This window comes from Grampus griseus (genome assembly GCF_964374135.1).
Source record: "Grampus griseus genome assembly, chromosome: 8".
Lineage (NCBI taxonomy): Eukaryota > Metazoa > Chordata > Mammalia > Artiodactyla > Delphinidae > Grampus > Grampus griseus.
This window is the reverse complement of record NC_139002.1, coordinates 108,317,738-108,343,420: the sequence shown is the minus strand read 5'-3', so window position 1 is coordinate 108,343,420 and position 25,683 is coordinate 108,317,738. Positions and strand designations below refer to the sequence as shown.

General features: G+C 65.6%; 2 protein-coding genes across 8 annotated transcripts; one reads left to right on the top strand and one right to left on the bottom strand.

The window, feature by feature from the left end:
* On the top strand, nucleotides 1-21,949 carry SLC67A1 (solute carrier family 67 member 1). Of its 7 annotated transcripts, none has more exons than XM_082660606.1 (11): nucleotides 6-117; nucleotides 984-1,174; nucleotides 3,163-3,260; nucleotides 4,175-4,335; nucleotides 4,830-4,962; nucleotides 12,942-13,060; nucleotides 14,368-14,475; nucleotides 15,450-15,550; nucleotides 19,462-19,563; nucleotides 19,788-19,908; nucleotides 21,725-21,949. In XM_082660606.1, exons 2-11 carry the CDS (start codon nucleotides 1,031-1,033, stop codon nucleotides 21,910-21,912), a joined length of 1,275 nt encoding a protein of 424 aa, XP_082516732.1. In that variant the 5' UTR covers nucleotides 6-117; nucleotides 984-1,030; the 3' UTR covers nucleotides 21,913-21,949. The 7 variants fall into 7 exon arrangements, with proteins under 7 accessions (XP_082516735.1, XP_082516732.1, XP_082516734.1 ...); XM_082660607.1 differs by having other exon boundaries at nucleotides 16-113; XM_082660609.1 differs by lacking the exon at nucleotides 984-1,174 and having other exon boundaries at nucleotides 1-117.
* A 1,968-nt stretch (nucleotides 21,950-23,917) lies between these two features.
* On the bottom strand, nucleotides 23,918-25,004 carry PHLDA2 (pleckstrin homology like domain family A member 2). The gene is made up of 2 exons (XM_082660543.1): nucleotides 24,554-25,004; nucleotides 23,918-24,286 (listed from the first exon to the last, which is right to left on the bottom strand). The coding sequence occupies exon 1, from the start codon at nucleotides 24,958-24,960 to the stop codon at nucleotides 24,565-24,567; it is 396 nt and encodes a 131-aa protein (XP_082516669.1). The 5' UTR covers nucleotides 24,961-25,004; the 3' UTR covers nucleotides 23,918-24,286; nucleotides 24,554-24,564.
* Between the last annotated feature and the right edge of the window lie 679 nt (nucleotides 25,005-25,683).

The window sequence follows — 25,683 nt, the reverse complement described above, 5'->3', positions numbered from 1 at the left end:
CCAGGTCCCCCGGAGAGGGCGGGTGCCCGAGCCCTGCCCCGGATGGGCCAGGCCGGAGCTCACCCAGGAGGGCTCGCCTCACCAGGACGGTGCCCAAGCTGACCCCTACGAAGGCAGGTACCCGAGCTCGCTCCAGCAGGGCGGCCCCTGACCCACACCCCGCGCCGTGTCGAGCCCCTGCCAGCCGGGTGCCCCTGACCCGCTGCTCTCAGCCTCTGGCCCGCTCCCCGCCAAGCTCCTCGCACCCCGGGTCCCCTCCTTGGTGTCACCGCATCCCCACCCCTGGCCCAGGCTCTGAAGGCCGCCCTTTGGCCCAACCGTACAGCCGGGTGTTCATCTGGCAAAAACTGGAGGCCTCCGTGGAACCGCGGAATCTGGCGCCAGCCGATGGGGGTGGGGGGAGCAGACAGGGCCCTGCTGCCGGAGGTGAGGCGGAGCTGCCCTGCTTGGGGGCCTGCGAGGCTGAGCCGTCGCCCACCGCCACCCCCAGGCCACTCCAGAAGCCCCTCTGGTTCTGGCTGGGCAAAGTAGGCCGCACTCTGACAGCCGCTGCGTACTGGCGGCGGGAGGGTGCACCGTGGGCCTGAAGATCCCGCAGACCCCCAGCGTAGAGGCCCAGCCAGCCCCGCAACCACAGGAGCCACCTACCTGAGCCGCAGTCGGCAACCACTCTGGGCCTCTGTTTCCCTCTAAAAATGGGGCACTGAGACCAGCCCATGCTGGAGGGGAGGGTCCCTGTCTCCGGTTCCATGGTGGCTGTGTGCCCAGAGACCCAGAGTTGTCTGTCGTGGAGGGGGAGAGCCACTTGTGGTCTTCTCCAAGAGCCAGATGGGCCCTAGGTCGCACGGCGAGGGGCTGGAGATGCCCCGTCCGGCATCCCCGTCCTCTCCCACGGGCCCTCTCGGGGCCGCCTGCCTCCTGCCCCATGACTCAGCACCTTTGCCCAGCACAGCAGGACTTCTGCCCCCTGCCCGCTCCTCCAGCCTCCTGTTCAGATCCCTACGGGGTCTCCCAGCAACGCCTGCCCAGGATGCGGGAAGTCAGGGCCTCCAGGGGCCAGGGCCGGTCCCCCAGCAGGACTGGCACTCTGGACCTGTCCCGGGTCATGCTGCTCGTGTACGTGCTGGCAGCCCTGGAGCTCGCCTGCCTCTTCATGCAGTTCTCAGTCATGCCAGTGAGTACCCCTCCACAGGCAGCCTGGCCACCGGCGTGCCCTCGCCGCCCCTCTCACCTTCCATCTCTGCCCTGGTAACGGCCGGGGGTCGGGCCTCATGCTGCCCAGGCTCCTCGCGCTGGGGACCCCTTGCCATGCTGGAGCTAAGTTAAGGCACCTGGGAACTACGCCTCTGGACGGCCCCCTTCAGCACGTCCTGCGCTCCGGCTGCACCACCAGCTGTTCCCATGACAGCCCCCACCCCCCGCACGGCTGCCCTAGCGCGTACCTCCCGCCCCGCCTGGGGGCATTTGCCCTACGGATCCGCCACCCCGACACCTGCTCAGCTCACTTTCTAGTCCCACTCAGGCCTCTGCTCAGGTCTCCTCCGGGGCGGGGCCCTCCCTCCAACACCTGCCAGGTACCCGGGGTCACTTGCCCTCCCGTCCTGGCTGGTCCGTCCGCATGCAGCTTGCCCACACCCCACGTTGTACTTCATGGCATTAGATTATTTCTGTCTCTCCAACCAGGATGTGAGGGCAGGACTGATCCAGCTCATTCTATGCCGCCTCCCTGGGTCTGGAATTCTGCCTGGCCATAGCTGCCCCTTGGTTTAAGTGGCCATTGTGGCTTGCTGGGCCCGGACACCCACCCTCCTCCTCCGTGCACTCTTGTTTATTCATTCAACACCGCCCTGTGGGGTCTCACCCTCCTGGGGCAAGAGCACCCAGGGGACTTTGGAAGACCCAGAGCCCCAGAGATCCTTATCTGTCTGGTCCGGGTGGGACCATGGCACTAACCGCTGGCCACTCACCAGGAGATTCTGATGAGCAGCCTGGGCCCGGGGATCTGGGTGGGAGGGGGTATTGCCTTTGTCACAATTCCGGCCTTGGCAGGGCTCCCTGGCCAGACAGTGAGCCCAACTCCCCCACTTCCCAAGCCCAGCTCACTTCCACCGAATGGCTTGGTCTGAGCCCTTTCTCCTCTCCTTGGCAGCCAGGTACCTTGCTGTCCTCATCATAACATGGGTGACGGCCATCCCTCCCTTGGAGAGTTGGCGCTGGGGCAATGAGAGAACAGTTGAAATCCTTAGCACGCGGGGCACAGAGCAGCTGCTGGTGCCACCTCTCCTCCCACTGGCTCTCCCAAGAGAGGCATGTGTTTGTTCAACCAATGCTCGCAGGTACTCTGAGCACCTGGTCTCAGAACTCTGAATACCGCAGACTGCAAAGTGCACCCCTGCCGCTGGTGGTCCTGGGCGTTGGTGACACCCACCGGCAGTAAACAGTGCATAGTTAGACTGTGCTGCAGGAAGGGCACTGGGGGTGCCGAGGAATGTGGCAGGTTCGGGGTCAGCAGGGCCTCCCTGAGAAGGCGACCCTGAGCGAAGCCTTAAAAGAGACACGGGAGTGAGCTAGCCAGTGCAAAGGCCGTGGGGCAGTAGTGGGACAAGTGCTGGAGAGGGGAGAAGGAGCTGAGCCCAGGAGCTGCTGATGGATGGGATACAGGTGTGCGAGAAACGGGGGGCTCAGGGATGACACTGCGGATTTGGACCTGAGCCCTTGGAAGGGTGGAAGCATCAACGGTGGAGCAGAGGAGCTGGTCTTGGAGGGAGACCGGGAGTCAGTTCTGGACGTGCTGAGCTCCAGGTGCTTTTAGACACCACGTGCAGAGCCAGAGTAGCATGGGATTTGCCGTTGCCCATCTGAGGTGAACCCCAAAGAGGGGAAGGAGGGGCCCGCAACTGCCTGCACTGAGTACCGAGTCCCTGGAGCCTGGACCCAAAGCCCCTGTTGGGCTCCCCGCTACAAGATAAGGTTACCCCAGGGCCGCTGAGTGCCAGGGCCACGGGTCCCCCCATGTGCACTGCGGAGTGGTCAGAGCCAGACCCTCAACCCCCTCCCACCCTGCTCAGGGCTACCCCTCCTACGCCCTGCCCATGGAGGACCCCAGATTGCAGATGCTGGGGTCCTTCCGGGCCCTTCCCATGGACCCCGCCTATGTTTCAGTACCTGTCCCGGAGGCTGGGCCTGGACTCTGTTGCCTTCGGCTACCAGCAGACCATCTTTGGCATGCTTCAGCTGTTGGGCGGGCCCGTGTTTGGCAGGTACCATGGGGCAGGGAAGTTTGGGGGCCCTCACCCCATGATGATCCAGGCCCACCCTTTGGAGGTCACGGCCTGGGTTATGCCAGGTTCCCAAACCTCACACTGGGCCCCACTAGAGAGACGGCAGCCGCTGCTTCATGGACGGCCAGCCCGCAGCACAGAGCGGCTTTAGTCCCTTTAAGACTGGGTTAAGCCCCTGCTCCCAGGGTATCTCCACCCCTAACTTCCACGAATTCTGGTTTGTGGCCAGACCCAGAGAGAGGATTTAATTGGTGAGACCCTCATGGCTATAAATGCCCCGCCCCACTGAGCCGGGGGGTCCCACCAGCAACTTTTCTGGAAAAGAATATTCTGGGGACTGGAACCCCCCAGACTCCCGCTAGCCTCAGCGGGGGCGCTGGGCTCAGGGACGTGACAGCAGACATCCTCTTGCAAAGCCTGCCATGGACAGATCAACGTGGCAGGAGTCAGATTTCTAGAGTTACTCCACAGAAAAGAAGGGTCTCCAGACCCGGTAGCATCGGACAGAGCAGAGCCCCGGGTGGGGGGAGGGGCGGTTTCCCAGGCTTCAGCCTGGGAAGCGCTTTCTGTAAAATAAGCACGTGCCCTTGGTACATTTGCATCCCACGAGTTACGCACACAGGCGTGGGAATGGCCGTGTGGGTCAGACCCCCCCGAGGTCACTGAAAACTGTCCCACTGGAAGGATGGAGAAACAGGCCCTGAGAGGAGGCAGCCCAGCAGCCCAGCAGGGCCCTGGGCGCCCCCGCCCACCCTTGCAGCACCGGGCCTCCCTGATCAGCCCCGTGGGGGCACTGCGGCCCGGTTCCCCGGCAGTCCCAAGGGGTTGTTGTGGGGCCGAGGAGCGCGAAGCCTGCCTCACACCTGTGAGGGTCACAGGTGTGGGGCCCCCAGGTTCGCAGACCAGCGCGGGGCGCGGGCAGCGTTCACGCTCTCCTTCCTGGCGTCCTCAGCGCTCTACCTGCTCCTGGCTGCCGCCTGCAGCCCGGCCCTGCCCGGCGTGCCCTTACTCTTTGCCTCGCGCCTGCCCGGCGCCCTCATGCACACGCTGCCAGGTAGGGCCAGGTAGGGCGCCTTCCGGCCTGCTGGAGGACTATGGGTGGGGGGCGGGAACGGGTCGGAATAGCCAGGGCCAAGGGTGGGACCGGAGGGAGGCGGGAGAGCTTGGTGTGGGCGTGGCCTGAGCCAGGGGTTGGGGCGGAGACCACTCCCAGGGTGCCGGTCTAGTCTGGAGAACAGGACCGGGATGGAGGGGTGATGCGGGGGCGTAGCCCGCGGAAGGGGGCAGGTCCGAGGTGAGGAATAATGGGGTGTGGCCTGTGCCGCGACCAGGGTGGGGAGCACGCGGCCTGGGGGCACGTCGGGGTCCCGCGGGTGATGTGGGGGGTGGCTGGGGGTGGGGGCAGGTCAGAGGAGTGGAGTGGTGTGAGGGCGTGGCCTGTGGCTTGGGTCTGGGGTGCGGGGATGGCGAGGTGTGGCCTGGGTCCGTAGGCCACAAGACGGTGGGCGAGGGGGCCGCGCTTGTCAGCACCCCCGTCCCACCCCGTAGCCGCCCAGATGGCCATCACGGACCTGTCTGCGCCTGAGGAGCGGCCCGCGGCCCTGGGCCGGTTGGGTCTGTGCTTCGGCGTTGGCGTCATCTTCGGCTCCCTGCTCGGCGGGACCCTGAGCAGCACGTGCGGGTGAGTGCCAAGGCTGGGTCGGTTGTGCGCCGCGCTCCGGCCCTCAGCCCAGCCCCGCCACTTCTCCAGGCCTTTGTTTCCCCATGTGCACGCTGAGCGGGTGGGGTCCATGGGAGGGTGACCTGCAGGAACCTACAGCTGGGGGTGGCCATCCGGGGCGTGGCCTTGCGGTGGGCGGGGTCCGAGGGCTTAGCTAGGAGCGGTGGGCAGGGCCCCCGGCGACGCGGCCCACAGGGGGCAGTGCAGCCAGCAAATGAGGGAGTGGCCAGCAGGGGGCAGTGCGGTCGGCAGACGTGAACGTGGCCAGCAGGGGGCAGCGCGGCCGGCAGACGGGCGTGGCCAGCAGTGGCGTTGCGGCCGGAAGACGTGGGCGGGGCCGGAAGACGTGGGCGGGGCGGCCGGCGGGGGGCGCCGTCGCCGCATGCTGCAGCCGCACCAGGTCCGTGCGCTCGGGCTGCTCATTCCTGGGAGGTCCCACGCTGAACCTAAAGGAACCAGACGGCAGGCCTTGGGGGCGGGGTGATGGTGCCATCACCTCCCTGCGATGGGGATGCTGTGGGCAGCCAGACCCCTTGCCTCCGGAAGGAGCGAGGGTGGCTTGCGGGGATAAAAAGCTAGCGTGTGTGAACTAAAGGTCTCTATTGCCCTCACCACCCCCCCCCGAGTTTTGCGCACCCAGGGGTCCGGGGGCTAAACTCAACTCCTGCCCAGCGTCCTGAGAGCCTGTGGGCGGCAGCTCTCACATGTGGTCTGCAGAGTGGACCCCATTCCAGGGACAGACCCTGCAGTGGGGCTGCACAGAGCCGTCTGTTCCAGTGGCCCTAGGCGTGCATACCCTTGGACTTAGGACACCTGGCCCTGGAGAGGCCTTGCCTGGCCAGGGAGGAAGCTTCTGCTGCTTCCCCCTATGCTGCCCCACCCCCGTTCCTCCCCCAGGTGCTCCGACACCCACTCAAAACCAGCTTCCTACATAGGAATGGACTTTGCACCTTACCTTCATTCAGGCCCAAGACCTTGGTTTTGCTCTGGGGATCCAGGTGCCCGGCCCAGCTGTGGGTGGAGGCCCTGTGCCAGCTGGTGCCCCGCCCACCCTGCCTGGGCCTGGATGAGCTGCCCTGGGCCTCCATTCAGGCGAGGAGCCTTCCTGCTGTCTGAACCACACATGCATGCACTCAGCATGAGGCCAGCACCTGGCCCTGCATCTTGAATGACCCTATGCCGGGGCCCCTGGGGGCCTTAGTTTCCCCAGGTTCCCTGAGTGCCCCCAGACCAGCCCCAGACTTGAGAGCCGATGATGGCTGAGCCCCAGGGATTGGGGGACAGGAGGGCACAGTGGCCTTGTCAAGGCAGCTCCCTCTCTCGAGGGAGGTCTGTTCAAGGCCTCCGCCCCCCACCCCTCCCCATCATTTCCTCAGAGCTGGGTTGGGGGTGGCCGGCTCTGCTAAGTGCTGTGAGCAGGAGGGTGGGGTGCAGAGGGCAGGACTGCTTCATTCATTTCCCCCTCGATGTTTATTGAACACCTATTAAGTGCCCCTGGGATTCCAGGTTCTGGGACACAGTGGTGAACGGGACAGGCGAGTCCTCAGATGAAATGAACGTGATGTGTATTCCTATAACGTCAGGCTGGAGGACATCTGGGGAGGCAAAGAGATAGCAAGTGCAAAGGCCCTGAGGTTGGGGAAGCGAGAAGACCCGTGTGGCTGGAGTGGAGAAGGGGTGGGCAGTGGGTCAGGCCATGGAGCCCTGGGAGGCATGAGCAGGGGCAGGGGATGAGCTGGCTGCTGTGTCGAGAATGTGGAGGCTAGGGCCACCTCAGGGAGACCAGAGAGGTGGCTACTGAATCAGTCCAGGTGGGAGAGGACGGCAGGGGGACAAGGGATGGCCGTGGTGGGGAGAGGGCAGGGGCAGGTTCTGGCTTGGTTTTGCTGATGGCTGGGGTGTAAGTGTGAACTCAAGGCCGTGCCCAGACTCCGGGGCTGGCCCTGGGGGAGTCGAGGGCCTCGCTGAGATCTGAGCTGCCAGGGTGCTGGCAGGAGTTGGGTCTCCGTCAGGATGAGTGTGTGCTCAGCACACACTTGAAGGAACCCCAGAGTGGGTGGCTGGGCGGGGGAGTCTGAGCTGGAGGACAGTGGGGCTGTGTCCTCGAGTGGGTGGCTTCTTAGCCCTGGGAACTGCTTAAGATGGAGGCTGGTGCCCAGCACTTCATGTTAGAAGCCGGGGATCGGGAAAAGGTACCAGGAGGACCAGAAGGGAGGGCGATCCAGGGAGATATCCAGGCGTGTGGGTCAAGGATGGGACCCTGCGCCCGTGACGGATTCCGCCTGAACCAGGGCTGTCTCTCTCCATGTGCGATGAGGGCGGAGCCTGCTTTGGTAGATGGACCAGGGTCAGGAGAAAGAGGACCTCTGTCCCCAGGGAGGAAAGAAAGAGGGTCAGCGGCTGCAGAGTAAGGAGGGGCACCAGGGGCGTGAGGAGGGTGCTGGGAAGGGAGCGACGACGCAGAGAGGAGCCCCGCTAGCTGCCCCGCACAACAGGGCTTTCAGCGCCCAGACTCGGAGTTCACCTCCCAGCCCAGCCACCTGCTACTGTGGGCCATGGGCAACCTTCCTCACCTTGCCAGCGCCCCTCCCGCCCCCCCACCACACACAGAGGCCTCCTCTGGCCAGCCCCACCGCACGTTCCCTCCTGCCCTCTGCTCCAGCCCAGCTGCTGACCCAGAAGGCACTCTCACTTCCCTCTCCCTCCTAGTAGCCTCCAGATTCACCCCCACCCCTGCCCTCACCTTCCTGAGCATCCCACTAGCTTCCCTTCTTTCATCCCAAGATCTAAGGCGCTGTGTACACTTCCTTAGACAGGTGGGGAGACCGAGGCCCCGGAGAGGGTAAGACTCCCCCATGGAGCTCCCAGTCTCCATCCGAGGCCCGGGGAAGGGGGGCTCCGGGACCCCGATGCCCCATCTCCCTTGTCCAGCCTCTCTGCTGGCCCACGGCCTGCTCTACCTCTTGGCAAGGCTCAGGCAAGATGTAAAGGCCACACTCCCGCCCCCCCGTTCTTCAATCAAAACTGAGGCACGGTGTGAGGTCTCCCTGCCCACCTCCACCCCGGCCCCCTAAAGGCCCCTGAAGTCCCCAGCCGTGCCCCACCCCCTGCTGGGAAGCAGGTGGAAGGAGGAAGCGGCCTCGGCTGCCGTGGGCTGGGTAGTGGTATAACTGGTTTGGGCCCAGTCTGGAGCTCAGGGCTGGGAGGCCTAGCTCCCATGGAGGACCCAGACCTGGCTCCTGAGTCATTTAGCAGGTGAGGGGGCAGCTCTGTGACTCATGTCCCCGAGCCTGGCGCCTCACAGCCTGGGGAGGCCTCTATCATCCCCTCCCCCAAGTGGGCCGTTTGCCTCTGGGGTGGGCGGCACCAGCCTGCTAAGCCCGCCACAGTTGGGTCCCGGGTCGAGGGTGCTCAGGGATTTGAGAAGTGGGGGGCCACCTGTCAGACGCCGCTGATGGTGAAGTCAGACAGAGCCCAGGCCTGATGGCTGGACTTAGTGTGTGTGTGGGGGTCTTTGCAGGACCCCCTGCTCCTCTGAGCACTGAGGTGCTGCACACAGGCCACAGGTACAGCTGGGCCCGCAGTCCAGCCCCCAAAGGCTCTGTCCCCCGGAGGTGGCCCACCAGGGTAGCCGCTCCTTTAGGTCCAGCCACAGACCCTTGAGGTCAGGCAAACCGGGGCCTCAGTGTCACCGGCTGGCCCTCCTGGGCACTAACTGGCCGGCGTGTGGCCCCGCTCTGACTGCAGCCGTGCGCCGCACCCAGCAGGCCCTGGTGACTCGGCTGGTGTGACCCCGCTGCTTGTCTGCAGGCCTGGGGGGAGCCAGTCGACCCGAGAACCGTATCTCGGCCCTTGGTCCGGGCGAGGGAATGGGAAACCCTTATCCTGCTGACGGAAGGTTTCCGCCCCAGTGACACGGCAGTGTCCCTGGAGTTAATGAGTAGACATCGAGGGCTGCCCTGAGCGGCTCTGGGACGGGGTGACTCACGGGTCACCCAGGCTGCCTACCCCACTTGGTGCTGGAGGTGGCTCACCGAGGGTGCGCGGGGCCTCCTGGGTGACCCTCCACCCGAGGGTGTGGAGGTGTCCCCCCATCCCGGGGCTCGCGCCGCCCCTGCAGACAGAACCCGGGTGTTTCAGGCACTAGGAGGTCCATGGACAGGGCACAAATGGCTGAGAGCAGTGGGGCTGGGAACCTCAGCCTAGACCTGTCAGCTGGACAGTGTTCCGGGCAGAGGGGAAGCCCGTGCAAAGGCCCCGGGGCAGGAAGGAGGTTGGGGCTTGCCTGGAGGCCTGTGTGGGCAGATGCTCAGGGGACACAGAGGACTGCAGAGGGTTAGGCCGGACACAGCGTTAGGGCCTCTTTCTGGGACTCGGAAACCAGAGGGGGGCTGACGTCCCACAAGATGGGGTGGACCCACAAGGCGTCCATTTTCAGACACCGTCTAGCCACAGGGCCAGGGACTGTGGATCAGGGGAGGCAGGGGGACTTCTCCCCCGCAAGCTCAGGCTGGATGCCTCGTGCCTCTCAGGATCCCCGCACGGCCAGGCTTCCCATGAAGCCAGCTGACCCCAGCCTGCCCTTCAGTTTGGACAGGACAGGGGTACGCAGCCCGGGAGGCCCTGAGCCCCACCTGCACCCAGGCCTGGGGACCTTGGCCGAGTGCCATCCCCTCTGGGAGCCCCGGAGCACGCGGGGAGGGAGGGCAGCTCCAGCTGCAGGAGGAGTTGTCCCCTCCAAGCCGGGCAGGAGAGGGACGGCGTCAGGCTCAGAGTCCGCACTGGGTGGGCAGATGGCCAGGCCTGCCACCCTCCTGATAACGTCACGTCGGCAACTTCCGGGCCCTCGAGATAAGGATGAAAGTGGCGTCTGTGTCCGCTGCCATTTGACCAGCGCCGGTGGCAGCCGTGGTCAGTTCCAGAGGCCTCCCATCGGCGGGACTCGGGGTGGGCTGCCTCCAGGCTGTCCCAGCCTTGGCGTGGGACAGGGGGTCCCGGGAGGGTGACCCCTGTGAGTCTAGCCCTCATTTGCATCTGAGGAAAGGAGGTCACCCAGCAGGGTAGCTACAGAGAAGGGACAGAGAATTCGGGTGCCCTGAGTCTGGTCTGGGGCCCTTTCAGGGTGTCCATGGGTCCATCCGTCCAGTCTCCCATCCACGCATTCAACCAAAAATAAAAGGGGGTGGGTAGACAAAGACACACTAACAGTGCCTGCCTCATGGTCAGTGCCCAGTTTGTAAAAACAGTCCAGTGAGCCAGTGGACAGGTGGCCCAGAGCCCCATCCTGCGCGATTGGCGTCCCAGAGGTCCCCAGGGCCAGAGGCAGACTCTGGGGGTGGGCTGACTGGAGGCCCCCGGGGAGGGGCTCCCGAGCTGTGTCTCGGACGACAGAGCAGCAGTGGGTAGGGGCACGAGGCTGGAGGGCGTCCCCACCGAGAAGGCCCCCGTGTGGGACCCGGGGCTGCCACGCTTTCCTGCCGTCTGTCCACTTTCCTTTCTGCCATTTTGTCTGGGGGAGTCGGAGAGCACTGTGGGTGGGGAAGGACACCCAAGCCTCCCCTGGGGCAGCTGTGGGCCCCGACGCCCTCCCGGGGCCCCCGAGGGTCCCCGTGTCCCCTTTGGTTCACTGGCCGCCACACAGGGACAGGAGAGATCTCTGGAGAAGGGGCCTGGCTCCCTGCCACCGCCCCTCACTTGTCACCAGCCTCCCAAAATAGCCATCTAAGCGGCCGCCTCTGCTCTCACGCACTTCCGGGGCATCTGGCAAAGAAAGCTGGTTTTGTCCCTGCCCAGGCTGGCCCGGAGCAGTGACGTGCAGGCCTGTGAGGCCACAGTCCTGAAGAAAGGGCCCCTCTCTCTGACGGTGGCCTGTGGGGCCCGTGCCCGGCCTCATGCCTCCCCTGGGTCCGAGCAGAGCCCTCACTCTGGGGTCCAGTGCCCTCTGACCCTTCCCACCTGGCAGCCAATGGACTCGCCCACTTGTCCGGAACCCCTGCCGCCAGAAAGCCCAAATGTCCAGCATCCTGGGCAGTGGGTATCGGCTTGGGGGCCAGAGATGGGCCCGTCTGGGAGGGGAGAGGTCGGTGGCATGTGCAGACTGGACAGTGCCGGCTGCAGCACTGACCAGCTGTGTGAGCCCGGAAACAAGGGGCTGCCGAGGCCCATTCTCTGGTGCTGGAGTCCCCACTGGCTTCCCTGCCTGGGGTTCCCGCAGGAGCCATGCACGTGTATGTGTGCAGGTGCGTGCGCGTGTGTGCACCTGTGGTGGAGTGGGGGCGGGGGAGTCCTCTCTTTGAACTTGGAGGAAGGTCACAGGCAGCTTGTGGCTGCCTCACGTGAAAGTGCGGAGGGAGTCTCCCACGACACTAACAAGGTCTGAGGCAGGACTTTTTTCGTCCATTTAGTCCACGCTCTGATGCCCACTGGGGTCTCGGCACAGGGTCCCACCCAGGCCCACCTGCCCTCGGGGGCGGATACTGGCCCTGGAGTAGAGCAAGCCCTTCTCAGAGGACAGGGCACCCACTGGGGAAGAGGGGCAGGGCCTCACAGAAAGGGCCTTTGCAGGATGTATAGGAGTTTTCCGTGCTTCAGAGGGGCAGGGTGTTCGGCTGTGCACAGGTCTGGCGGTCGAAGCAGCCCGGCTCAGTATGAATCTTCTGTTTCACTCTTTGTCTTCCTCCAGCCCTCAGGGGGAAACGGTGACAATCAGAGGGGCCGGGCCCCAGTGCCTTTGTCCCCAGGTGACACGGGCTGCCTGGAGCTGGAGGCCGAGGTCTGCGCATGCGGTCCAGAGAGGTCGAGGGCTGAGTTTCCATGTAGTGACCCATGGAGGGGAAATGCTCCCTCAGAAGTGACAGCTGAGTGCCTGAGTCACGACCCTTGGTGCCGCTGTGGGCAGGCGGGAAGGCACCCTGAGGGCTGTGTCCTAGGTTTATCGGGGGGCCAAACGCCCCCCTACCCCATGGGCCCAGCCTGCCCCGCCCCCTCCAGGAAGTGGTGGTGGGGTGCTCCTGAGGCCCCCTAAGTGCAGGCCTGCCCTCCCCCAGGAGGGGAAAGAGGCATGACAATGCCCAGGATGCAGATGGGGCTGCAGGGGGTCCCACAGTCTTCCACGTGGGTGCGTGGAGCTGAGATTCTAACCCAAGCCCCGGCCCACCGGGCACGTCAGCCCTGGTCTCTCCGGCCCCTCTTGGCACCCTGGCCCCAGTGCCACCTGGCATTTTGCTCACCGCGAGCCAGCACCCTACCTCACCTGAGTCACTGAGGGCAATGGTCACTTTCTCAGCTGCCCTCCTCCACCCCAGGCGGCCCCTCCAGTCCCACCAGAGGCCGGAGGACTGAGGGTTCTGGGGACGGGGCCCAGTCCCCCGGGAGCCTCAGTCTCCTGCTCCACAGGGTGGGGAGGACGCTTGGCGCTGCCAGGGTTGTCTGGGGAGCATCCTCCCTGCTGGTTCCAATTCCGCGGAACACAGCCCCCAGGCCTCTAACACCCCTGTCCAAGCCGGGAGCAGTGGGTGCACGCCACACAGCAGCCTGGTCCTTCGGGGGCCTTTCTCACCCCTCAGCAGCCTGGGAGCCAAACGTCCCCTGGAGAATCGCCACCCGCCCCAGGCCCCTGCCCAGCCCTTCTGGGGCTCGCGTTCTGGCTCCCACTGCCACCCATGCTCAGAGGCCGCCAGGACGCGTATGCTGTGTCCACAGCCCGAGGGTCGGGAAGGCAAGAGCTTCCTGTTTCTTCATCCATCACCTCATTGATGTGCCCTGAGGGTCCCGTGGCCTGGCCTCCAGTTCGAAGCCTGCGAGGACATGAGTGGGGGGGTTTGAGCTGTTCTCAGCTGTCAGAGCCTGAGTGGGACTGAAGGGGCACGCGGGGGAGATGCCGCAGGTGACACCTGTGCCCTGGGGCCTGAGCCCTGTGTGACCACAACTGTCGCTCACAGGATTCAGTGTCCGGTCATCGTGGCTCTTGTGGTCAGCCTCCTGGGAGCCGTCCTCAGCCTCACCTGCATCCCCACCAGCACCAAAGGGGCCAGCGCCCATGCCCAGGCTGCCCTGCCAGGTAAGCTGCAGCAGACACACCCCACAGATGCACACAAGTAGCCCCACCAGGTACATCCCGCTGGGTCTGCCCTACCGGACACACATCACCGCTTACACCCCACCGGGTATGCCGCTTCCGGATGCCTGGCCAGTGTGAAGTGTGAGCCCTCCCCTCCCACCAGCCGGCACCCTGGACCTCAGGCTAGGCCTCCCCCAGCCCAGCCCACCCTTCAGGGAGGCTTTGCCGAGACCACGATGTGCCAAAGCATTGCCGGTGGCTTCTCACCCGCGGGGGCAGAGGGCTGAGCTCCAGGCAATGGGCCTGGGGCACTCGGGGCCACTCAAGCCCTCTTTTCTTCCTTGGGTCCCTCCAGGACGCTGGGCATCTCCCAGCTTCGGACACCACTGGAGCTGAGCCTGGAAAGGACCAGGAGGGGCCTGGGAGGGGGCGGGCATGGCGAACCAGGATCCCGAGGCCCAGAGCAGTCGGTCACTGCGCTGTATGGGGGGACGTGAGGGTGCCGGCTTCAGGAGCTCAGCTCCCGGGGCGGGGTGCCGAGGCGGGGGGCAGAGCACAGTCAGGTTAGAGCTTGTGGGCTCAATGTGCCTCCCAGGCCCCACGAGGAGAGGTCAGGGCTCGAGAGGGGGGTCCCCTCCAGGGTGTCCCAGCCCAGCCACTTTGGCCTGGCACAGAGTGGGACCCCATGCCTCCTGGCCAGGTGACCGAGAGCTCTGGAGAGACCCACCTGGGACAGGAGGCCCCTGAGCCCTGGCTGTGATGGGACAGCCCAGAAAGAGGCAAGAGGGAGGGCCTGGGTGGGGGCCTAGCCTGCAAAGAGACAGAGGAAAAGGGCCGAGGCGTAGGAGCACCTGGGAGAGGCAAGCAGGGGGGCACCGCCGCACCCAGCTGGGAGGCTATGACGAGGCACCCAAGTGGCCTCCGGATCAGGGTAAGGTGGCCGCTCCTGGCCGAGGGCTGCCTCACCAGCCTTGCCATGCCGTCGCCCAGAGCCAGGGCCAGGCAGGCAGCAGCTGCCTGGTCATGCGGGTTTGGGGAGTGAGAGCCTCCACCACTTGGAGCCCGGGTCCAGGCCAGGCTGCCCCCTGAATTCAGAGGTCCCCAGGGTCAGCAGGGCCCGAGGCCCAGTCCTGAGTGTGATGAGCTGCCCGGGGCTCACCGGGCGGGGCTGGTGGGAGGCACGCTGAGCACGAGCTCACATCCCCAGTGGGTGTGGGGCGCCGGGCAGCCGGAGTGCTTCCTCCGCACCCAGTGGGCCCTGGGGCGCGGGCTGTCCGGTGCTACCGTGGCCTCTCCGGGTGCCTCAGGGAAACCCAAGGCCAGCGTGTTTGACCTGAAGGCCATCACCTGCCTGCTGCTGCAGCCCGGCGTCCTGCCGGTGTTTCTGGTCAAGGTCATCTGCGGCTTCCCCTCAGGTGAGTCCCGGCCGCCTGGCCAGCGTCCAGAGCCCGGTGCGGCTGAGAATTCGGGGCCGCGGAGACGGAGGTCTGCAGCCCGCGCGTCACCCCTTCGCTCTGCCCTGTGTCCCACGCTCCGAAACTCCACTGGGCCCTGTCCAGTCACATCTGTCCCAGAGAGGGTGACAGCCCACTGGGTCACGCAGATGTGGCTGCACAGGCCAGGAGGAGGAAGAAGTGAGGGTCTCCGTCCTTCCCTCCTGCCCCCCAGGGCCCTGCTCGGGCCCCAGTTACCCCTGCTCTACAGAAGGTCTCACTGCCCCGGCCTGTGGCTTCCAGGGTCTCTCAGGACAGTCCGGGAGGTGGGAAAGACGGTACGTCTGCAGGTGGACGCGCACATTCTCGGTGGAACTGAGGGCCTCCCTGACCACAGTCGTGCCCAGTGGCGACCGCTCTGAGCCCCCATCTGGGGTCCTCCAACCAGGGGAGCAGTGCAGAGGACAAGTCAGCAAGGCAGGGTTGACAGGCGCTCAGGTGCCCCCACACTGGCGCTAAAGGGTTAGTCCCTCAGCCCAGGAAGCTCTCTGTCCAGGCAAACTGGGCAACCCCCCGCCCAGCTCCATCTGTGACTCAGGATGGCGCAGTGGGGCACAGTGACGGGAACCCAGGTCACCGACGTCAGTTCTGGGGCCAAATCCTCCTACATTATCAGCCCAGGGTCCCCCATCTCCCAGCCTCCGCCCCCAGACGGCCTTGGGCTGTGGCCACCCTGTGCATGGGGCAGCTTCCGGCACCTTCCTGTTCACGGCCCACAGCAGCCGCATGGGGTGGACCTGCCAGGGACAACCTCGGAGAAGGTTCACGTTGGTCTTCCCTGAGCCGGTCACCGTGGCCAAGCCCCTGGCACCGTGATGGTCACCCGACGGGGGGAGCAGGTGTGGGCACAGCTGCGCAGCCCTGACCCCTCACCCCTGACCCCCCACCTCGCCCAGGGCTCTTCATGGTCATGTTCTCCCTCATCTCCATGGACTTCTTTCAGCTGGAGGCCGCCCAGGCCGGCTACCTCATGTCCTTCTTCGGGGTCCTCCAGATGGTGAGTGGATGCTGGGCGCACAGGGTGGGCGGGGGTTCGGCACCCCACGCTCTGTGGGCTCCCTGCCCTCCCAGGGTCCTCTGGGCAGTCGGCCTGTGTTGGGGTCCCAGGACCTCACAGACCACCGGCACTCGGTTTCTCCGCAGCGCAGGTGCCGTCCTGCATGCCCGCCTTTCGGGTGTTGCATCCACACCTTAGCTTCTGGCTTGTTCTCCTCTCCCTGCTCGCGGCTCCCACGCCTGGGTCTGTCTGCCCGCCCATCTGCCCGGAGGTCCCGTCTCAGAGGGGAGAGGGGAGACTCATCCGCAGTGGAGGCTGGCGAGCCCTTGGCCTCCCATTGGGAAACACTGCGGAGGCCCATGGTCCGCCGCGTGTCCATCTGGGCGCTGGCGGTGGACAGGTCGGGAAGGGGGCAGACCCCAGTGGTGGGGCGCGTTACAAGGAGAATGGCCGGGCTCTGCGTCCCGCCCGCCTGCCCGCCGGTCGCGTGAGCATGGCGGGGACAGGTGGCGACATGCAGCCGCCACCCGGGACATCTGCCTGACAGCCGGAGCGCAGGAGGGGCTATTCCGGGACCTGCCTGGGCGGGGGAGAGAGCTCACGCTCTCCGGAAGCGGGTGGCATTCCCAGCACCTCCAGGCCATCTGCTGCCCGTGCCTCTGGGCCCAGGACTGGTCTAGACTCTGGTTCTAAAATAGCCACTCCTGGGAGGGGCTGGCCCCCCACCCCACCGTGGGCCAAGAGGGCCTAGCTGGGTAGGCTGGGAAGTGGCAGCCTGGTGGAGGAAAAGAGAGAAACAGAAAGCAACGGCAACGATAACAGTGCTCTAAATCGGGGGCCACTGGCGCTTCCTTCTAAACGGCTGCTCCTGCCTGCCTGGGACCAGAGCACCAGCCTGAGCTTGTCCTGGGCTCCCCGGGACCAGGAGGCCAAGCCTATACCCTGGCTGAAGCCGGCAGACCCCTCGAGGCCCTCAGGGACAGACCCTGGTAGCCTCTGGCCTGGTCAGGCATGAGGGTGGGCCTGCCCGAGACGGACCCGGGCTCCAGCACCTGTGAGGATGGTGGTGGACGGGGTTGGAGAGCAGCGGTGGGATTCGGGAAAGTGCCTGGGGGTGGGGGGCTGGGGACCCCAACACAGGCCGACCGGGTGGAGGAGCCTGGGGAGGGCAGGGAGCCCACGGAGCGGTGTGGGGTGCCAGGCCCCAGGCCCTAAGTCCAGCGGAGGGAAGGTGGAGGCGGCTGAGGGCCTGAGCTGCGTCTGCAGGGGAGGCCCAAGCCGCCTTCGTCGGGTGCCTCCCTCCCCGCCCCGCCAGGGTAGAGCTGGGCACCGAGGGTCCGGGGAGGCGGCCCCGCCGCGGGGTGAACCATGCCTCCCACCTGGTCCCCCACAGCTGCTCTTGCATCTGCTGCTTCCGTTGCAGACCATTTCCCGCCCCACCTGAGGTGTGGTTGCCGCCGGATCCCAAGGGCGATCCCCCCACCAGCACCCCCTTCCAGCCCCCTGGGTACAGGGATCGTTGGGGTTGGGGTCTCAGGGGGTGGCAGCCCGGATGGTCCTAACACGAGGGCATGGTGGTCACCCTTCCCCCGGGGGGCTGGCAGCCCTCTGTCCCTCTAGGAGCCTCCTGCGAGGGCCCCCCCTCGGCCTTCATCTGGGCCCCAGGCACAGCGCCGCTGCAGTGATAGGGAGCGTCCGTCGTATGGGGTGGGGGAGACGGAGGCAAGCCCCCAACCACTGGCGCATCTGGTGTGTCAGGGGCGACAAAACCTCAAAGGAGAATCAGGGCCCTTGGAGGGGCAGACATGCTGCTTCAGATGGGGTAAGGGTTGGGGTTAGGGTTAGGGCTGGTAGGCTCTCCACTGGCCCATGGAGAGGCTTGGAGGGAGAGAACTTCAGACAGGGAGGGGCTGCAGGTGCAAAGGCCCTGGGGTGGCTGGGCCGGCCTGAGGGGAGAAGACTGCCCCCTGAAGACGTGTGGGGCATGGTCTGCAAGGCCAAGAAGGACCCAGATTTACTCAGATTTACTCGGAGTGGGTGGGACCATTTGGAGGCTGGATGTGGTCTTACTAGCCCCCTGCTGGGGAACTGGGTGCTTGTGGCCGACGTGACCTCCGGGGAGGTGGAGGTGGCTCGGGCCAGGGCAGCGGGGAGCAGGACAGGTGAGCAGACAGGGTCTCCAGATGGGAGGGTTGGGAGAAAGTGAAATTTCTGGTGTGCTTGGTAGCTCTAGTTTCATGTAATAACACGTAAGGCACGAAAGTTTCGGCTTTGTTTAAGTTAATGGGAAAATGGAAAGACGACCCCAGTCCATTAGGGTCCTGGTCTCTGGCTCTGTATGAAAAGCTGAGGCAGGTTGAAATCTCCCTCCTGGCTTGGTGGTTTCCTCTCAGGGTGCAGGGCACTACAAGGCACTTGCCAAGTAGATCTTCCCTTTAAACAAACGAAAACGAAGATAAGCAAGTGTGAGAGTAGGATTTTTTTTTTTTTAAAGAAGGACATCTTTGGTGCTCCTTTGAGACAGTTTCGTTTTGCCAGGCAGGCAGCTCGGAGTGGCCCGTCCTGTTCCGCAGGGGTGGGCCCGCCCCGTCACAGGGCGCAGCCCCGGCCTGACCCCAGCCCCAGGGGGTGCTGCTCTAAACCCACTGTGCCCCGGGCACTTCCTGTCTGCCTGGTGGAGGTGGCAGGGGACCAGGTAGGGAGCCTCCCCCTGGCCTGGGGATGGCCGAGGGCTGGGTTTGCCCTCTGAGTCACATCCGCAGCGTCAAGGGTGTCCCTGCTCTGGGCGGTTCCTCCCACCCCCACGAGGGCAGGAAGGGGAGCCTTAACCTTAGCCTGGCTCCTGGCTGGCTGACCCTGGGGCCGGGGGAGGGGGCTGCGGCCAGGAGGACAGAGCTGGGAGTGGAGGGCGGAGCAACAGTGGGGGTTATCTGGGGAGACTGGTTGCCCCCTGCTTACCTGCCCAGGCTCAGGACAGGTCCACCGCCCTGGGCTCCAGCCCAGCCCCACTCCTGGCCAGCTCTGGGACCTCAGGCAAGTGACATCCACCCTCTGGGCCTCAGTTTACCCAGTTGTAACTGGAGCTGTGGCCTCCTGAGATGTGGAGGACACAGGGCTCCTGGCCCAGTCCCTGGCCCCAGTTGACAGTAGCTGGTGTGCCCGCCTGCTGGGGCCAGGCCTCCATAGGGCCAGCTGGGAGGGCGACCCCACATGGGCACCAGGGCTCTGAGCTCGGGTCCCAATCCAGCCCCCCTCTCCTCTGTGCCCTGGTCTCCCCATCTGTGAATGGGGCAGGTCCCACCTCCCAGAGGAGACAGCCAAAGAGGGGGCTGAGGACGAGTGATTGGCCAGGATGGGGCACATGGGGGCCAGGTGACACGGTAGGGGGCTTCCCAGGGCCCCAAGGGTCCCCAGGGTTGGAGTTGGGGCCACACTGGGAGCATTTTTCTATCAAAGAAGCTTTTTGCACCGTAAGCCATGGCCTCCCCCACCCCCATCAGGAGTGAACCAGTCGTTTGATTAAAATATGTTTATCACGCCTGAAACTGCAGAGATTAGTTTTGAATGTGGACTCGGACCTCTGAGTGGCTGGCTATGCACGTGTGTGTGCGCGCAGGTGCATGTACGTGTGCGTGCATGTATGTGCGTGCACGTGCGTGGGTGTGTGCGTGCATGCGGGTGCACGCGTGTGCGTGAGAGGTGCCCAGGCTGCTGGCCCCGTCTCCCCTGGGACTTTGAGGCCATCGTGGGTACCACAGGCTCACCCCTGTGCCCTGCGCCTGGCGCCTGCTGTGGCTGGTGGCAGTGGCCCCAGGGGCTGCAGGTGGTGGGGGAGGTCCCGCGGCTGGCCGCAGCCCAGCCCCCTCCACAGGCCCGGCTGCACCCACCTCCACCCTCTCGCCCTCACCTAGGTCTTCCAGGGCCTGGTCATCGGGCGGCTTAGCAGCCGCTTCTCCGAGGGAGCCCTGCTCCGGGCCAGCGTGCTGGCGTTCAGCGTGGTGGGACTGGCCATGGTGAGAGCTCCCGCCTCTGGCTGCCCCGCAAAGAGCAGGGTCCCAGGCCTGCTCCCCTGACCCTCTGCCGGTGCCCAGTTTGCACTTGAGCCCCTGGGCCCCCTGGCCCCCTCTACCCCAACCCAGGTCACCTCAGTGGGACCTCAGGGATGGGCAGTTCCACCCTGGTCCCGCGAGGCCCTGCAAGGCCCCCGTGACCGTGACCCTGCTCTGCCCCTTGGCAGGCGCTGATGGCCAATGTCTTCCACTTGTGCCTGCTCATGCCCGGCCTGGTCTTCAGCCTGTGTGCCCTCAACGTGGTCACCGACAGCATGCTGACCAATGCCGTCTCGGCCTCAGACACGGGTGAGGGCAGCATCCCGGGCCGGGTGACGGGCAGGCCCTGGGGAGACCCCGGCCCTCCTCTCTGGGAAGCTTGCTGAGCAGTTTCGGGCAAAGCAGCTGCCCTAATGTGGGACCTGCCTGGACTCAGTGGGCAGGATGGGGATGGTGGGCTGCAAGAGGGCTCAGGAGAGAATCCTGCCCACCACCCAGTCCAGCCAGACCCAGCCAACCCTGCACCAGGCCCTGCTGATCAGCCCAGGGCCAGGCCTGGGGGAGGGGAGGAGGGCTTCCTGGAGGTGGCGTCTGGCTTGGCTCTGAAGCATGGGCAGAGAATGGCTAGAGGCCAGAGGGGGTGGCTAGCATGGGGAGCACCTCCTGTTCCCTCCCTGCGCACGGGATGTGCAGGTGCCTCCTGAGTGAACGAGTGAGGGAGTGAGTGCTGCCCCCGGGCCACCCAGTGAGACTCAGGCGCCCCCAGAGGTGGACCTGCAGTCCCCCAACTCTGCACCTGGCCTTCTTTCTTGAGGCCAAGGAGTCTCCCATCCAGACTGGGGGTCCCTGGGCCCGATGCTGCCCAGGCTTCTGCCCCCGTGCTGCCCCGGGCATGGTGCAGGTCAAGGTCAAGGGCTCCTGTGGGCCGGTTGAGGTCTAAGACCTCCCTCCCTGGCAGCAGGGCCAGAAAGTTCAGGGCCCTGGCTGACCCTCCGTCCATCTACCTGCCTGTCTGGGAAGGTCAGACTGAGGTCTAGAGGCCCTGATGAAAATGGGGAGGCTGCTGGGCAAGGCCTCTTCTCAGGACTGCCTTGGGGACCCCAAGGCCGGCCAGACCTGCGGCTCTGTGGTCCTGGGAGACTAGACTGGTCCTGGAGGGTCCCGGAGGCTGTGGGCTGGCAGGTGTGAGAGGCCAGGAGGAGAGAGGAGGGGAGCAAAGCCTGGAGAGATGAGGGCAGGGCCTGAGCGGGAGGAGGGCGGAGCCTGAGAGGGAGGAAGGCGGGGCAGATCCAGTCCACCAGGGCCCCATGTGCCAGAGGCACCATCCCTCAGCTTGGAAGGAGCCAGGAGCCGGTTCCCAGCACCAGCCTGGGAACCGGAAACCACAGAGGGGGCGGTAATTGCTCCCTGGTGTCTGCAGGGCATGTGGGCGTCGGGAGAGGCTGCTCTGAAGGAGAGAGGGCATGTGGGCGCCGGGAGAGGCTGGCCACGCCCAGCTGACCCAAGGGCAGGGCTTTCCAGCTCCCAGAGCGAGGGCTGTGAAGCCCCTGGAGCCTGGGGCCCTCGGGGCAGACGGCAGTGTTGACAGGAGCCACACGCTTGGTGGCCCTCATAGGGCACAGCTGACAAGAGGGGTGTGGAGGTAGGGGTGTCAGGTAAGAGGGGTGCAGGCAGCCAGGCGAGCCCGGGAAGTGGGTGCAGAGAAGCAGGTGCGGGCCCTTCGAGCGCCCCGAAGCCCCTCCCCCACCCCGGGGGGAGTTCCCTGCAGTCCACGTGAGGGCGGGAGCCAGGTGACTGGGGTGTGTGGTGGCCCAGCCCCCACCGCGGTGCTTCGGGAGGCCCCTGGCTGGGATGCCACCTCTCAGGCAGGCCTGGTGCAGGGGGGCCTGGCCCACAACCTGGGGCCCTGTTCCCAGGCTCCTCCTGTGCTTGGGAACTTTCTGGAGCAGGGCAGAGGCTCAGATCCCCATCCGAGAGGGCCCCGTGCTCCCCCTGCATGGCTGGGGGGTCTGCAGGGAGGGGGGGGGCTGGAGGGCGGCGGGGGAGACAGGGAGGCTGTAGCTGTGTCAAGGCCCTGGGTGGCTGGGGCAGTGATGCTGAGAGACCCTCCCCTCCCCCGCCGTAGGAACCATGCTAGGCCTCTGCGCCTCTGTGCAGCCACTGACCAGAACCCTGGGGCCCACCCTGGGAGGCCTCCTGTACCACCGCTTCGGAGTCCCCGTTTTCGGCCACGTGCAGCTCGCCGTCAACTTCCTCGTCCTGCTGGTCCTCTGGAGGCAGCCTGTGCCCCCAAAGATGGACAAAGCCTGGTGACCGTGGCCCCCAGGCACAGACTGGCAATAAACTCCCTTAGGACCTCTTCCAGGCTGATTTCTATCAGTTGGGCAGGGGGCCTGGGGACGAGGGCAGGATGGAGCCTTGGATGCTGGAGGGCTTCCTGGAGGAGAGGGCCTGCAGCTGTGCCCCAGGGCTCCAGGGAGAGCAGAATCACCCAAGTTCATCCCAGTGGGAGGTGGGTCCTGCCCCCGGAGTCCGCCACCAAGGCCAGTGAGGAGTACCCCCTGCTGCCACCCAGACAGCTCTGCCCACGACGTCCCCAGAGACAGGGAGCTCCGTGCTCACCCCTTCACACCCCCCACCCCACACCAACCCCCGGCCTGGGGTCGAGCACGTGCTGCCCGCACACCCTCCTCAGCCCTTGAAATTGCTTCCACTCGTGAACAGAAAGAGGACACGGTTGTTTGAAAAGATCAGGACTTTTGAGGCTTGGGAGGAGATCTAGGAAAAGAACCCTCATTTCACTGTTGGGGAGCCCCGTGGGGAGGACCAGGCATCCAGGCTTGAGCACTGGAGAGCTGTGCCTCCCCCTCCCCCCGCCTCCCAGCTCAGGTGCTGCAGAGAAGGGGTACCAGACGCAGGGAGGCCAGCAGGCTGCCGTGCCCCATGACCAGTATGGAAAGGACAACCTTGTCAGGTGTCTACAGACGCCCTTGAGACCAGGAAGGCTACCCCTCCCCCACAGGCTGCCTGTAAAAGAAGCTGTTCAACTCAGAAACCCCAACCTCAGAACTTCACGCCCCGACTGGAGGGGCCTCAGAGAGCCAGGGTCCGCCCACCCTCCCGGCCCGAGGGCTCAGGCCGGACCCTGCCTCCACTTGAGCCCGCCAGGAACTGGGGTCCCACCCGCTGACTTTGGTCATTCACCCAGAGGGTCTGGTGGGAGGGGTCTCCAGGGTAGGGCAGCATGGGGGCGCACCCTGGGGTTGGTCTTTTCTACTCTCTGAAGGAGCCCCCTCCCCATTTGCACAGGGGCTTCACAGTGCTGTTCAGGAGAAAATTCATGGCAGGAATGGTTTCTTCTCTGGACCCAGCACCCAGGCTCCTGCAGGCCTCCCAGCAGAGGGACAGCCCCTCCCCTGTCTGACCCCTGCCACCCGGTTAGGAGGCCTGTGATGGTGCCCCCCCCCCCATCAAGGGTAAGTGACTGACATTAGGGCCCAATTTTGGTCCTTCACTCCCCTCACCTCTGCCCCCCACACCTGGCTCCCTCCAGCCACAAAGGTGAAATGAAGGTCCCCTGGCTAGGCCAGGATCAGCGTCCTGTCCCTTTCTTCCATCCTAGGCTGCTTCATCACCCACAGCCCTTCCAGGTGGAGGGGCACACCTCCCCTCCGGAGCCTGGGGGTTTGGGGGCCACCCTGGATGCACAGGGTCCCAGCGGGCAGGAAGGGCAGAAGCTGCCCGCTTGTCAGGACCTCAGGCCTCCCCATCCTGATGTCACATCCTGGGCCACTCGAGGCCTCAGCTTCCTGCCACGCCGGCAGAAATGGTGCAGGCCTGTCTCCCGTTGGCGCAGAAGCACTGCCCACCTTGCTGGCCCCGCACATCAGGCACTGGCTGGCAGCATGTTAAGAGGAGTGCGGCCGGTGGGCAGCCAGAGGCCTGAAGGCTTCCTTTCAGGGGGCTGGGCAGGGGCGGGAGGGGGCAGCTAGGGTCGGGTACCCCACCGAGGGCCGGAGCAGCTCAGATGGGGGAGGCGTGATGACCTCACAGGGGCATTTTGTGAGTGGCTTCCGGGAGCAAGACGGGGCCCTGTCCTCCCCATTCCACACCCGGGAGCGGAAGTCAGGGCCACTCCCAGGGCACTTCCCCGCCTCCAGCGATGGTGCGGCCAGGGTCCGGCGGATAACGGTGTTCATTCAAAGAGCATTTCCTTGCCCTTCGGACACCTGGGGTGGCCGCTCCCCCCAACTAACACACACTGAATGAAGGGGCCACCCACTCGCGTCCCGCAGGAAGCTCACTGCACCACACCGGCTGGTAGAAAAGAGAACAAGTCAGGTAATTTATTTGGAATGGACACATTGATTACACATATATATATATATATACACACATATATATACACATATATATATGTATATATATTAAGACAGATGGTTTTAACACAAATACCATCAAAATAAATACATAGATAGTCCAATAATTTAATGCACCCGCACAGCGGGGGCGAGGCTCTGCGGCTCCGCACGGGAGGGTCCTTCTCTGCCGGGCAGGACGCAGCCCCAGCCTTTGTCCTCGCCGTGGTCAGTGGCTGGGCGCCGCCGGGGCTTCTGCCGCTCCGGACATTCCCTGAGCTCCTGCCGGCGCGGCCCGCGTCCGGCCCGACTCGTCCAGTGTGTGGTTCCTGTGGGGAGAGCGGGGAGGTTCAGGGAGCTGTGCCCGAGCCCGGTGGCTGAGCGAGCCGGAGTCCAGCCAGTGGGTCTCCCAAGGCCCGGACACGGAAGGCGCAAGCGACGGCTCCTGCCGCGCGCCCCAGCCGCGCCGCGTTGGCGAGGCCCCCAGTCCGCTCTCGACAGCGTTCCCTAGACAGAGCAGGACCTCCCCCCGACGTCCGAGGTCGACATCATCCTCCCCGAGGACCGCGTCCAGCGGGCGGGCGGGCGGCACTCACCGCGGCGGCGCTCAGGGCGCGCGGGCCGTCCCGGCCTCGGGCTGCCCGACGGGCGCGGCGCGCTCCTGGCGGCTGCGGAAGTCCTCCAGGGCGCGGCGGTTCTGGAAGTCGATGAGCGCCAGTGTGATGGCCGCGTTCCAGCAGCTCTCGCCCGCGCAGCGGAAGTCGATCTCCTTGCGGTCGGTGGTGACGATGGTGAAATAGACGTACTTGCCCGTACGCTCCACGCAGTCCACCTTGAGGATGGAGTGGAAGCGCAGCTCCTTGGGGCGCGCGCCGGGACCGGTGGGGAACAGGCTCAGGCAGTCAGGGGTGAGCACGCCGCGCTTCTTCTTCCACAGCTGGAACAAGCTGTCGCTGCGCTTCTCCAGCTCGCCCTCGCGCAACACCTCCCCGGGGGTCTTCATGTCGGCCGGGTGCAGCTCGCAGAAGCGAAGGCGCTCCGGTGGTGGCGGCCTCTGCAGTGCGCCCCGGTGCCCGGGCGCCGTCTTTATAGCGGCCCCGCCCCACGCGCTCCGTCCGGCCCGCCCCGGGCACGCCCCCTCTCGGCCACGCCCCGCGCCCCCTTCCTGGGCCCAGCCCGCCCCGGTCCCCCCAGCCTGGCCACCCCGGGGCTGCGCGCCGCACCCTCACCCCGGGTCGCCGTGGTCGCCCCCCCTTCCCCTTGTCTGCAGCCCGTTCCCCCGGCGCCCCAGATCCGTGGCCCCGTGGGGCGACTCAATGTCCCCCACCCCGCCCCGGACGCCGGCCCCACGGAGGAATGCGCTGCGGCCCGCCCTGCCCGCGGTGACTCACTGCCGGGGAGCCGCGGGAAGCGCCCGAGGCCGGGGACAGCCCGGGGCGCGGTGACGGCGGGACTCAGACCTCCACCCTCCAGGCGCCCCGACACCCAGCCCTGCCGCTCGTGGGGCAGATGCAGTCGCGGCCCCAGTTCCTCCCAGGCCCCCGGGGAGACCCTTCGGTGGCCCTGCCCCAGCCGGCCTTATCTCCCATCTTGCCACCCGCCGGCCGGCGCGCCTGGGACGACCTGCCCTCTTCCCCCTGGGTCGTCGGGCCGACCGGGAGAGCAGGCGTTCTGAACTTCAGTTTTCTCTTCTGTAAAATGGGGGACGATGACACTTGTTGGATTA